The sequence below is a fragment of the Coturnix japonica genome, chromosome 9 (genome assembly GCF_054131305.1).
Source record: "Coturnix japonica strain WE chromosome 9, WE-NBRP24, whole genome shotgun sequence".
Classification (NCBI taxonomy): domain Eukaryota; kingdom Metazoa; phylum Chordata; class Aves; order Galliformes; family Phasianidae; genus Coturnix; species Coturnix japonica.
In genome coordinates, this window is record NC_140671.1 from 27,809,640 (window position 1) to 27,823,920 (window position 14,281).

A 14,281-nucleotide genomic window follows, 5' to 3' on the forward strand; every position below is an offset into this window, starting at 1 on the left:
CTTCTGCAAGCAGCATTCCTGGCTGACTGCAAGGATCTCAGAGGCAGATCTAATCGCTCACTAAGAAGCTTTCATGCTTTAAAACCCTGATGCCATCATTAGTGGTTTCGGCAGCAGCAAAGTCACAGGCAGACCACGCTGGATGCGTGGAAGTTAAGGGCAAGCCTAAGTGCATCAGTTACACGGCTAATTCAGTGGCTAAAGATCAAGGGAGGATAGTCAATCTTTTTTCAGTAAGGTTTATTTGCCATTAATCCTCACCTGGGTCACCTTAGTTTAAACACAGCATGTTCTGCCTACGTTGTTTTGAAGGTTAATGCCCGGGTCTCTCAAACAGAGCTGTGTCCCTTCAGTTCTATAAGGAAGGTACCACGATGCCTGCACTTGTGCTCCTGGCACAGCCAAAAACGCTCTCCTTGGGGACAAAAATACATCACCATATTTGCAAACTCGTCTTTTAAGATGTGAAGTGACACCGTGTCTGTGCTTTAATGGCAATACGTCTGACTGAACACAGACGCCGGCTGGAGCTCTCCTTTGATCATCATAATGACTAGCATTTCTTCAGGAAACATTTAATACAGCCTTCCTTCTTTCCATTCATTCCCCCACGTGAATATTCATTAGAAATTATTAAACTGCACATTATTCCAAAGGTCTTTATGATGGGAATCCCCTCCCCCTGCCTTTCGGTGCCTGCCGTGCCATGCCCGTATCTGAGCATCCAGATGCTCCATCACGGAGCAGGCAGCCAGCACTGCAGTGCTTCTCATCCCTTCCACTGCCACTCACATCCCAGGTCCATTTCCCTCCAAGACACCCAGCACCAGCTCTGCACAGCCATCACTATTGCTGTTTTGTTTTATCTTAGTTTAGCTTTTTGATTTCTTTTCATTCTTCAGAGCATGGCAGCAAAAGGAGGAGGCTTCCTCTGTCCCTTAGCATCGCTGCTGAGGAGGAAGACGGGCAGCTTCAACTTCCCTGACCTCAGCTAATTCTTTCCTTCCCTCAGCCTACTCGAGATGATTAAGCAAAACACTTGGAAGGAAATCAAAGACTTCCAAACGCACTGAGAAGTGACCGTTCTGCTAAGGCACAGCCCCGGCATCAAGCCCCATCCACCAGCACAAGGCAGCCAGCCCTTCCCTGGCTGCAGAGCAGGAAATCCGCACTGCTGCGGTGTGCGTGGGATCTGAACTGCAGCGTGGAGCTCAGCAGGATGGAGCTGCCATGACAACCACAGGGGAAACGCTTTCTGTGCCATGTGGGTTCTTCCCACTGCTCTCAAAAAGCAGGGAAGGGAAAGCTGGCCTTGCAGACACCTCCAAACCTTCCTGCTCGGAGCAGGCTCACCTGAGGGCTGGGGTTCTTCTGCTTTCAGCATCCTCGACTTCACATTGGTTAAGCAAAGGCTGAGCTGATTGCAAGCTGCCCTCACAGCATTAGAAATAAAACTGCATAGGCATGTTCCTTTCTAAAGGGAACCTCGGGCTGCTGAGTGTAAACCTGAAGGCACAATCACACACATTGCTCACACATCCACGTGCTGGAAATCCCGCACGGCTGCTTATCTTCTAAATGACTCCTCTGCAGTTCCCATTACAAATCCCCTACATGCATTTAAAGCACCAAAATCTAAACCTTGATGAAATAAAAGCTTTGTTCCTTTTTTCTTTTCCTTTTTTTTTTAAACAATCTGCAGAGTTTCTTCCCTCCCATCACAGCCCAGGAAAACCATCTCCATGCCATAGAAATTGTATTTACTCTGCACAGCCCTCGGGAGAACACAACACAAGGAATGCAGCCATGCCTTCAGCCTGGCCGCCCTCCTGCTACTCCTTCCCAGCACACCCAGTTCCCATGGTGTTTCACACCCACACTTCTCACAGCCCCACTGTTTGACCACAGTGCTTTCAGGGCGTGGGGGAGCGACCCACCTCTATGGGCAAACAAGGTGACAAAGTGCTGCCCAAGGCAAACAGAGCAGCTCGGTGTCAGAACGGAGCAGAGCAGAATGGAATAACATTGATTTCAATTGTTAAGTTGTCAGACCTACAGAAGCCATCCCATCCTGCTGCCTGCCATGCTCAGGGTGACACCTCACCAGGCATTCATGTATTTACATTGCCAAGCTCAATGTGTGCTGAGAACACGGAAGCCCACTTCATGACTTTCAAGGCCTTTGGGACTTAATGCACAGTTAAATGCTCATCTATCTACCCTCATGCTTACAGACTTGTAAAGCTCCTTTCTGATCCTCCAACATGAAAACTACCTTCAACATTCTATTACTTGTTCTACTGAACTTGAATTTACTTCATTAGTAAGACTAAAAACGTTTGTTTCGTTTCCTTCCAGAGCATCACCTTATTTTCTGTTCCCAGAACTACAGACTGTCATGAAAATGAAAGGCCCAAACAGACTGAATCTGAACACTTTGCTCCAGTACCTCAAACTCACACAGTATTTCCCCTAGTAGCAACCTAAAAGCCATGTTTTATAAATACTACAAGTTTCTTGGACTCCCTTCTATCCACATTGTGAGCAAAGGAGCACCAGAAAAGAGGATTTTTCCTGCTGTAATGTAATCGGGCTGTTTTCAGTTCACCTCTCGTTTCTTGAGAGCTCTGAAGTTTGAAGGACCTGAACTTCTGCATCCATGAGGAAAAAACAGCACACAAGAGAATTCACTTCTGCTCACACCGCCCATCGAACCCTTCCAGTCCATATTCAAGCAAGAAAGACTCTATGGGAATAACTATTAGAGAATTACCAGTGGTAACATTCAATTCAAAGCAACAACCAATCGCTAAATATGTACCATACTGCCATATGTATTTATGTATTGCATATTTCAGTCTTTTTACAAAAGAACTGGTATGCAAAGGAAATGTTTCCAACCCTGGAACAGCACGGAACAGCCACAGGCACAGCAGCAACTTCTTCGCTTCCACACTTAGGGTGGATCTGCTCAGTTACCTATCTGAGACAGGCATCTCAATCCCAATTTTCCAATTACTTAAAGAAATCCAGTGGGCAGCTCTACATTGGTTTTTCCCCTGTATGTGGTTAATGAAGCCACAGAAAGGACAGAATTGCAGAACCAAGGGCACATTCTTAACATATCAGGGAAATGCATCTGGATTTTTAACATTCTTCTAAGTCTACAATTTTTGCTGTTTGCAAGGAACATAAGAAGAAATTGGAAAGGCAATACATTCATCTTCTAAACATCAGGAGTAATAGGGAACAAAGAGGAAGCAGGCCAATAATATTCATCTTTAAAAACGCCATAAAATTCACCCTGTATAATAAAGTAGCTGGGCCTTAAAATTAACTTACGCCCTAACTTAAAAAAGGAAAATTATTAACCCATTCTTCAACCATGGAGAGAGCAGCAAGGGCTGCAGCAAGGCCCTGGCTCTGCACACTGTGTTGCACCCAGCTAGCACCTCTTGGACCCTGCATATATCCACCATGGCAAACAGTCAACACCAGCAACAGCACAGACCTCAGCTTTGTTTTGCACCAACTCAGCCTCTATCTTCCATGTCAGCTTACTTCTACATCAGTGAACAGCTGCCACCAAACACCTTCTGGTTCAGAGCCTCGCAACCCCATACTGCGACTCACAAACTGCCACCAGCCTGCAGCACAAAGACGAGGCACCAGGAACACCGAGTTGGGCAGCAACGGCACATTACGTTGGGTGACGGCACATTGAGTTGGGTGGTGGAATGTTTGGTTGGGAGATCACACATTGAGTTGGGTTACGGCGCATTGGGTTGGGTGATGGCACACTCAGTTGGGTGACAGCATGTTGTATTGTGAGATGGCACACTGAGTTGGGTTAAGGTGCACTGGGTTGGGAGATGGAATGTTGGGTTGGGTGGTGGCACACTGAGCTGGGTAAGGGCACATTGGGTTGGGTGATGGCACACTGAGCTGGGTGATGGCACACTGAGTTGGGTGGTGGCACATTGGGTTGGGTGATGGCACATTGGGTTGAGTGGTGGCACACTGAGCTGGGTTACGGCACATTGGGTTGGGTGATGGCACACTGGGTTGGGTGGTGGCACACTGAGCTGGGTTACGGCACACTGGGTTGGGTGATGGCATACTGAGTTGAGTTACGACGCATTGGATCAAGTGACACCGCGTCCACCGCAGCCACAAGCAGCCTACCTGTCACTGCTGGTACTGCTGCTGCTGCTGATGGAGTCACTGCTGGAAGATCGACTCCTGGAGCCGCTGCCGCTGGGGGAGCGCGTGGGCCTGGAGGCCTGGCTGGCCAGCCGCTGCGGGGACTGGGTCCGGGACTGGGACGAATGCGGCGAGCGGCTCCTGCTGTGCTGGTAATTCCGTTCTGGCCTTCTGCCTCGTACCTCCCGTGTAATATCATCCCTGTAGATATCCCTGTGTACCACACTGGGCAATGTAAACTGTTCCCGGGCCCTAGGTTCGTAACGGGGGTCGTGAGCATCAAAACGGTTTGGACTTCGACTCCGAGAAGTATAATAGAGCCCGTGTTGTAAAGTCCGCTCTCGAGGATCTCTATAGTAATCCTGATCGTAATGTCTTGTCCGATCAAATCCTCCCGTCCCCCGTTCATGGTGTCCATAGGCACTATGTTCATAAGCACGCTCCCTGTTATCTGAAGCCCTGCATTTAGGAGGAGGGAAAAATATTTAATCCATCAGCAAGGGGCAAGCACAACTAAAAGCAAATCATGCAAACATTCACTTCAGCACTGAATTTATTTTTGCGACTGCTTCTCTGCTAAAGAGCAATAACCTATCAAGCAAACATCGACAAACTTAAAACATTTTACTTAACTCCAAAGTTATATTCATATAAAATAAAGCTGAGCGATCACTTTGTTTTAATTACAGATCAGGCTTTCATGACCAGCATCTTGCCCGCAGAGGAAAAAATAAAGCTTTCTAATGCGGAATCCTCATGTATAATTGTTGGTTTGGGTCTGGTTTTGTTTGTTTGTTTCCTTTAAAATTCAGCAAAGACAGAAAAATGTAGTGAACCAACATTTTGTTTCCATTTTTGCTTAAAGAGCTCCAGACATTTGTCTTGACTTTGGTAACGACTGGAACTCGTGTCATTATCCCTCTGCACAAACAGCATCGCAAATTGGGCTGTAGCCATGAAAGCCTCAATGCAAAGCATGACCCAGAGGTAAGAAGCTGCTTTCAAAAGGGGCAGTATTACCCACACAAAAGCCCAGAAAATTAGGGGGTTTCTTCTTCTTGTTGTAAAATATTGCATTCTTTTAGAAGTTTTTTTTTTCTTTTAATTGGAGAGCTACACTCAGCTCCTGTTAAAGCTGCAGTCTCTAATTGATAACGTCAGAACAATTAAACTGCAATCATTCCTAACACCTAAAAAGATGCAGGACCCAAAATGTACTAAAAATCTACAGGAGGAGCATAAGTTAATTTTTCTACAGGTGTTTGTTTGTTGAGATTGTTGTTACTGCAATCACTGAATTAGAGACCCTGCAAGCAGGCTACACTGAAGATCCATTTTGTTTCGCTATTTGAAACGTTCTGCATGTCACTTAAGGAAAGCTCCAAGTTCTAAGAATGTTGGTGTGATGTCTCAAATAAAGCTACAGTAAAACTAACAGATACAGGAACATTATAAATAGCATTGCAGCCGAATTTAGACAAACACCAGCACGGGATGTCTAAATTACCTCTGCAAAATGGCAGATCAAGAACGATTACATCGAATGTTTAAAAAATACTTGCAAAATTCTGAATACGGCAGGAGGGCCAAAGTTAATTTAAAAATTTAATTATCCACCTTATGAAGGACATTTCAACCTTTTTCTCAGCCTTCTCAGAATCAATTATTAGTCACTTCAGTGCCCTGAATCCTAATAACCCAATTCTTCCTTGCCCTTCCTCCTCCCCTCCTGCATCACGAGTCTGTCTCCCATTTTAAATGGCAGAACCATTCCAGATATCTTTTATAAACTCAAAATCAGATTTGAATCTTTTTTCATTAGCGTCTCAGGAAGCTTAATTCCTTCTGCACTGAATCACAGGATCCTTCATCCTCTGAATATATTCACCCTCTGTTGTTCAATTATAACTCATTTTCAGAGTTATTTTCAGAGCTCACTCACTTCTTGCCTGCATTTTTTTTTCCCCTCAAAAATTATATATAAAGACTCCCCAGCCGATGCAGGAGAAAATTTCATTAATGTATATACGTGCTTAAAATTCATTCTTGCCTTATCTCTCGCTGACAACAATAGCATCTCTAAAGACATTTCAGGGTCTAGCACAGAAACATGACTCTCTTTTCCCCCCTTTTGAAGGACCACGATCAACATTTTTATAAACGATTGCATTTAGCATCCTACAAAGTGTTAATCAGAGAAAGCTGATTTAATCAGGTAAGAGAAAAAGCAGTATTTTCTATCGGGTTACTGCTATAGCTGAGATAAAAGAACAAAGTCCTTCCATGAAAAGGACACAGAAGACAGACAGAGGAGCTAGCAGAGCTGAAAATCTAATGGCTACAGAGCTTTTCTGATTTATCTATTAGTACTAAGTGCTACTGGAGTTAGTGGAAAGAGAGGGTTTGACTTGGGTTAGGAGAGGGGCTAATATACACAGGGCAGGACATACCAACCTTTTTCAAGTGTGGAAACACGACCTATATTCCCAATTAAATCTAGGGAGAGAATTGTGAACATAACTTCCCCAATTTTGGCCCCTCTTACAGGGGTAATCCACCTTCTTAATGGGCAAGGGTGTCAAATGATATTTTGGATGAACCAACAAGAAAAAAAAATAAAAAATCTTATTGACAAGACAAAAAATAAAAAATTCCGCTGGAAGCAAGTAGTCCCAGACTGAAACCGTAACTCTGAAACCCCCAGACTTCTTTCTTGAGACAGAAGGCACTTAAATAGATCCATTATTTTAATTTCCAGCCCTACGTCTGAATCAAGCAGCTGGTAGTTGACCCAATGCACGAGGGCACTCATCGCTGTTGGCCAGCAGGCATCCTCGAGCCGCCTTGTAACCATCCAGCCCCGTCAGTTTTTGGTTGGTGTATCCACAAACTGATTGTTAGCGCCACGTCCTTAAAGCTAAAGTACGCTTAATGTGGAGCAACAAAGAGCTTTTAAGAGACTAGATAGTAATCCACTCCCCATGGCTACTGACGTCTTGACTGTATACCATCCAGTAAATTCAAGGCAGTAGTTCTCATCCCAGCATTTAAAAAAAAACACTATAATTTCCAAAATTTAGTCATGTCCATCAGCACTTTTTTGCCAATACCATCAGAAAGAATAATCCCAATAGCTTGGAAATGATGTAGATCCAAAATGGAAACATCACAAGCTGCCTTCGGTCTTCTCCATCCAAGCGTTATTTCCATGGCTAAGTGTTGTTTGTAGAATCCAAGGGACTGCATCATTAAATTCTACTAGGAAATTTTTGGTGACAATCCAATTAACACATAAACTGCGTATAGTGAGAACTGAGAACTAGGCATCAAGCTTTCACAGAATTTTAGGTTCTAGTATTCCGAAGATACTCCATACAGAACTTCACCACATGTTGTAGTAAGATAACTCCATCTGGCAGTAGGGATACATCCGAATAAGGCCTTAATATTATCCAAGAAATGGAATCATTACTTCTAGAAAAGAGTAACTCCAACATCGATGCTGGCCAAAGGAAATCTTCCATCTTAAAACCACCTTATTTCAAGTGTAGATATCCAACCAGCTGCAGAAAACATCCTTTATGGATCCACCAGGTACCAGCCACTGGGATAGAAATCACTTCCGTTTCCAACCCAAAATAGGAAGCATAGATAATTCCCAAAATTTTAAATCCATCTGGGGGCCCTATATATGAGTTTGTGTTTCTCACCATATCAAATACAAAATACCTGCCTAGAGAAACCTTGGAACTTACCCATCAAGTCTCCGCTCATAACGTCCTTCCCGTGCATGAAGCGATGGTGGGGGGCCATAAGTGGGCCCCCCCCCACCTCCTCTGAACCCAGAAACCTCTCTACTACGAGATGCTATGGAAACTGTATCATCCAATCCCCGAGCAGCACTGGGAATGGTTCCTGGTTCATTATAATCCGTCCGTAGGTCTCTATCGCCCATTTTGTTGACAGAGTTGTGCGCCTTCTGCGCACTTTTGATGTCCACAAAATCCACAAACGCTGCCACTCCGCCTTCCGACCCCCTCTTAGGGAGTATTTTGACGCTTTCGACACGTCCATATCTGGAAGAAAAGCAAAGCAAAGCAAAAATATTAATGCAAGGAGAAAAAGACCATATTTAATAACATTACCAAGTGAAAACTCAACATCGGTTTCAAACAATTTGCACGAGAAAACCCATCCCAAAATACATCAGAAGCCAGAGGAGACGTCTTCAAAAAGGGAAATAAAGGTACATAAACCTTCCAGAATAATTCCAACCCCCCCAATTCACTTAGCCTACCACAAGGTCTCTGTTTTTATAATAACAGAGCAGCAGCAGCCAAAGAAATAGAAAGGTATTTGCAATTAGAGCAGCCCTTCTCATTTGTAATCTGACGAGCAAGACATAATTAAACCAAAACTGTGTCACAACAAGTAAAAATAAAGACATCTCAGAAATCTTCTTAAGAAAAAATGACCTTGACACAGCTGTTCCACTACTCTGATCTATATTTAATCCATTCAGCACTAAAGCAAGTCTTCATTCTCATCCCTGCTGCCGATCTCCAGCCCACTTATCCAGGACACCCCATGGGACACGCTCGCTGCCTGCCCTACATACATGGATAGAACATGACCGTGAAAAAACAACCACCAAAAAACACATTTTTGCACACAAGAAAACTCGATGGAATAAGGCTTTCTAATGCTCACATACATTGCAAAAAGGATAAATTAGAAAGGATCAACACAGCTGAGAACTGCACATAGCATTCAGGTCACTGTAAGGCAGCCAGCGGGGTCAGCAGAGCAGGTAAGGGCTTTTAACTTTGATGTTAATCAGTGACAAAAAGGGACAAAACCTTATTTTGGGATGTACTGGCAAAGTGGGGATAAATGAACAAAAATAATGAAGTATTAGCAAAACGAACCAAGAATTATTGCCAAATTCTTCTATTCCCAAAGGCAGCACGATGCTGAACAGATGTAAACCGATCTTAAGACAAGAAAAGCTGTTTTCAGCTGTGTGTGCACAAATAAAAGCCAACACGACTGTCTGTCTGAGGAGCAAGAGCTGCCGGAGCCCACATCTGGTTTGTGCATGGCTTTCAGTGCACCTTAAGATTTCATCATTGTTACTGGATGACTAATTCGTAAACATGATCTGAAAACCTGCCTCACCAACTGCTGGCTCCACGTTCCAACCCGGCCCACTGAGCTTTGTGTATCATCTGTTTCAGATTTCACTCTTTATTTTTCTCTATTTTCTCCCCCTCCAAATACGGCACAGTGGTCATTAAGGAATATGTGCACAAACAAGAGCATCTTTCAAGTGAATGAAAAAGCTCCTTGTTAGCCATAAAAAGGCAAGGACGCGTATGGCACGCATTTGTGCCTGGACATTGCCCAGGACACAGCCCTTGTGCTCATTCCCAGAGGAGCTTTCAAACCTGTGACACCAAACTGCAGTGCTGGTTATGTTTGATCCTAACAAGAGCTGCAAGGAGCAAATAATGGTGATGCAATAAAGGAGACTTCCCCAGGTCTGTGCTCTTCTGGAGCTGGGTGAGGTTACTGTAATCTGAAGGTTGGAAATAACAAAAGCATGGGTAATAAAACTTGTACAAGGGGGGGGGGGGAAATGAGCCTAATTAGGTGTGGGATTGTGCAACAGGAATAGAAGGAGGGGGAAGGACAACAGGAAAGAGCCTATCTGAAAAATGAGACTGACTGCCATGAATGGACACGACAAAAATCTAACCAATAACTGGGGATGTTATCTGGTGTCACTAAAGAGCCCTCCACATGCATTTCAGTGCCAGCTCCCTTCAGACAGAAGAAAGCTGTCGGAGCTGGAACTCTGCTTTCGATCGAGCTGCACTCCCGAATGCTGCAGCTACAGAGCTGACTGGTTCCAACACGCACCGTGCTGCGCTCACTGTTTACACATTCAGTTTCTGGCAACACGAGTCCGTACTTTGTCTGCAATCTTCAGCAAGGAAAAAAAACCTTCAGCGTCTTAATATTCCTCAAAAAACCTGCAATCCTCATTGACCTTTCTGGCTGCAATCAGCAGAGCCCTCTTAATATGAAGCGCTGCCTGCCAGTGACATCAGAAATAAGCTCAGACTGTTCCCACTCAGCAGCCTGATCATTCTTTTCTTTCTCAATTCTACAATCGTAGCACGTTTGTGTTATTGTAACACACACACACACACCTCGACTATCCAGAATAGCACTAAAACCTTCAGCTATTCCAATCGACGCTGCCCGGAACGCACAAAAAAGCAGAACATGAGCATCATGTGCTCCCTGTGTACCAACAGAACCCGACGGTGAATGCACGGCGCTGGTAGGCAGAGCTCAGGTTTCAGAGCGAGGAAGTGTGCTTTGGCTGACGGCTATTTAGGGAAAAGATTAAAAAGAAAATGAATGATGGAAAACGAAGGACAGAGCATGATTTTTTACTAAATAAAATATGAGTGGGGGAGGCTGGTCCTGGATTCTGCTGCAGCCACAGCCCTCAATCACCTCGCCTGGCGACATGCAGTAATCCAGACGCACAGATCTATGCCGTCCTGCGCCGTGTCCTTGATGAGCCCCTGGGATAATCTGTGACAATCGCCTTTGCTGCGAGGCAGGGAGGCAGCAGGGGAGGAAAGCGAGAGGCAGAGAGGCCAAAGGAGCCCCGCAGGGTCTGTGCCCTGTGCCTGCAATGCTCTGCATCCCAGCCCCGGGGGAGAGGAGAGCCGCAGTGCCGCATGGCGAGGCTGGCGGATGCTGCAGCGAGCGGCGCTGGGGAGCCAAGATGGAGGCGAAGGGCGAGCGTAACCTCGGTGTGGGTCTGAGCGCTGGGGACAGGGGGTGAAGGGGAGCGGGGAGAGAAGCTCCCACCCACATAACCCCACCTGCCAGTAGAGCTGGGCGAAAACAAAGAGGCTGAGCCACGAATCCAGAGCCCGAGGAATGCCAGGCACGGTGCCTCCTCACCATGGAACACAAGGCAGTTAATCATTAGCTCTGCACTGAATGAAGTCATGTTTCCAGAGGGGTTTACAGTTCAGCTGAATCCCAGCCGGGGCGCAGAGCTGTTATGTCAGCAAGCCCCTCCACCAGCACACAGCTGTAGCACGCTATAAACAGATCTAGAGGCCCTTTCAGAAAACAAAAGTTGCTGGCTAATCATCGCTTCAACAAAGCCACGCTAATCCAGCTCGTCAAACAACATGAATTTGCCATTTCAACATTATCAGTTTATTCTCTGCAGATCAAAGCACCCCTATCCTCAGTGCTGGGATGTCCCTGGGCTCCAGCCCTCCCTGCTCCATGCCCCAGCCTGTCCATGGGCACCTAGAGCCTTGTGCAGCTTCTGCCCTCCTCCAGCACAGGGACAGTGCTGACCAGTAAATATTTAATAAGCAAATGTTACTGTTCAGCTGCATTAGTTTATAGCCTGATCAGGATCTTTACAAACTGATAAACACCATAAGAAATCAGAGGAGCGATCACTTTTTTAATCCCTTTTCCCCCCAAGCTCATACAACCCCCACAGCCACGCTATGGGTCAGCAGCATCCCAACCCACAGAGCATCACCTTCCTTCTTGTAGCACAATGCTGCACAACAAGTCCTACCGCATGCCAGGCATTGCGAGATCAAAACCAACACACAACTTTTAGTGCTGGTTTCTGCACCGCTCATGAAGAGCAGCATCTGATAGACGTACAGCTACTACCAGCTTCAGAGGGCTCGGACACAAGCTACCCCCATTGTAGAACCCTGCATTCCCATGGAGATCCCTGCTGGGTTTTTTGCTGGTTCTCATTCCACCATTGCTCATCCCTAGGATGCTGCTCAGGTCATGCTTTGGGCAGAGGACCAGGTCCGAACCTGATAAATCTTGAATGCCTCCAGAGATGGGACAACAGAAGGAAGACTTGAGAGCTTACAAATAGAGGACACAAACCAAATGAACTCAAAGCACAGATTGCATGGCTGGGTTTGTGTCCTTCCATGAGAACTAACCTATAGCAGAAAGCACACCCAGAGGCAGTCCATGAATGTGTGTGTGTGCAGGGCTGGGATGAAAATAACATGTGTTAATTGAAACATAATCTCAATAGGGAGCAAGATGAATTCCACAGTGCTGGGAAACTAGGCTTAAAATGAACAAGTGCGTGCAAGGAACTGTCACCTGATGAGCCACAGCCACCCATCTCTGTACAGCTGTCACTCAAAGCCTGTCAAACAGAACCCAAAGTGCCCACTGATAAACATGGGGATGTGCTCACAGCCACACACAGGAACCCAATGGCTCCAAACAGCTCGTCCCAGCACCCAGCAGGAACGAGGGTACCAGCATTGAGGCTGTGAGTGCTGCATGGAGTATTACCAGCAGCCTTCAGAGTTGCAGTGGATGATGTTGGCTCTCCTTATCTCCAGCTGCTACAGCACGTTAAAGATGGCTAAAAATAAAAGAACTCCAATGCTTCTCCAATTCCCCCTTTCTCGGCACAAAATCCTATGAGGATAAGTCATCACAATCAGGACGATCACAGGTAGGAGCGCTTGTCAGAGAGCAGTAAATCCACGTGATGTGAGCTTTCAAAGCCTTTGCTTTCGCAAAGCCATGCAAATAAAAGCTCATCTCACAAGGAGCGCTGCCTTTCAAACTGTAGGGCAAACCGAGCTTGTGACAGCAGTGAGTCAGAAATGCCCTCATTACCGAGCTCCCACACTTTTCTAGATTGCAATCTTAGATGCTTTAAAGCCTGCTTAGAGATCTTTATCAGTTTCGTAACCTTTGGGGGGGGAGGAGGGAGAGGGAATACACATTATTCAGGGCATTCTGTCCAGTACTGTTCATAGTAACCAAAAAGTTTAAACAATTCACAAAAATCCGGAGCAAATTTCAGCTATCTCAGTACTACATTGGGTAAAGCAGCACCAATGCAGTTCAATAGCATGGGGTTCTTGCTCACAGCCACCAGAAAACAGACAGTAGCTCTGTCATTAAGGAACCTTTACCAGGTACCCATAGCAGGGCTTACTGGTCTATCCGTGTTCTTATTATTAAGGAAAAGAAAGCGGCTTTGTGAGCAGAAATAATGAAGACTCATTTCTTATGGATGCATGTCTTGAGGTCGAATTCCCCGGCGTCCAATAAACACCAGTTCCCACTGCAGCTTTTCCCACGGTCAGGAACACCTCTCTCCCGTGTGGATTCTTTAATGTCTAATAAGGGTTGCGCTCACGCTGCAGCTCTTCTCTCCATGGGGCCGCTAATCAGGCCCCTCTTCCTCTATTGCAACTGCTCCTTTCCATTACACTCACAGGGATGGTGCGTTGCTGAGGCTGGGAGCACCCCCTGCACACTCCAGTTCAGCTCCACAGACACACAGCCACCAACTTCCATCCCCAGGACATTTTCCTTCCATCTTAAAGCAAAATCTGCAGGTTTTCTTCAAAAATACTGCTGGTGATATGCTACATTAAGTGCTTTCTGAATGGGAATTGCTCGAGCCTTGCTTCGAGTGAAAGCTTTTAGGATTTGTTTGATCTGATTTTAAGTATGTACTTGCATCGCAACTGTGGGGGAATCTCACCATTAATCGTTTTCCATTCTTACATCAAAGGGTAAATCCCCACCTCAGCTCTGCTTCTCCAAGCCCTGCTTTGCATGCGTTCAGCAGCAGATGGAGGAAAATGCAGAGTCATAACATTACGGTCTCCCTGCCATGCTGTAAAGTACTTTAAATATGTATCATCTTCAGGCTTAACGAGTCTCTGTGATCACTGGCTCGAACCTCCCTAAAGAAACAAACTCCATAACCTGCCTTCTCACAAGCTTTGGTTCATTTTCCAGGAAACAGTGATCCAGAACGAGCTGAAACCGTTTTTATTTTCTAAACAAAGCAAAGCTTCTGTGTTCTGTGTTGCTGGCACTCCCAGCAAGTTGGTTTAGAGAAGACCAAAGCTTCATTTTGTCTTTGATTACAACGAGGCCAGTGTGAGCATCGTGGCCATCTACATGTGCATTCAGCTGGCTTTCCAAGAGCAGCATCTCACGTGTGCAACCACCA

General features: G+C 45.6%; 1 protein-coding gene across 9 annotated transcripts in view; it reads right to left on the reverse strand.

The window, feature by feature from the left end:
- The window catches only part of SPEN (spen family transcriptional repressor), a 51,934-nt gene that overhangs the window by 31,474 nt on the left and 6,179 nt on the right, over positions 1-14,281 (reverse strand). For 6 of the 9 annotated variants that reach the window (XM_085509754.1, XM_085509753.1, XM_015882263.3 and 3 more), the window contains 2 exons: positions 7,959-8,279; positions 4,186-4,662 (listed from right to left, as the gene is read on the reverse strand). In XM_085509754.1, the coding sequence (XP_085365880.1) occupies positions 4,186-4,662; positions 7,959-8,279 (798 nt within the window). Of the gene's footprint in view, positions 1-4,185; positions 4,663-6,657; positions 8,280-14,281 lie in introns of all 9 variants that reach the window. The other 3 variants (XM_085509758.1, XM_085509760.1, XM_085509759.1) reach the window with 1 other exon arrangement.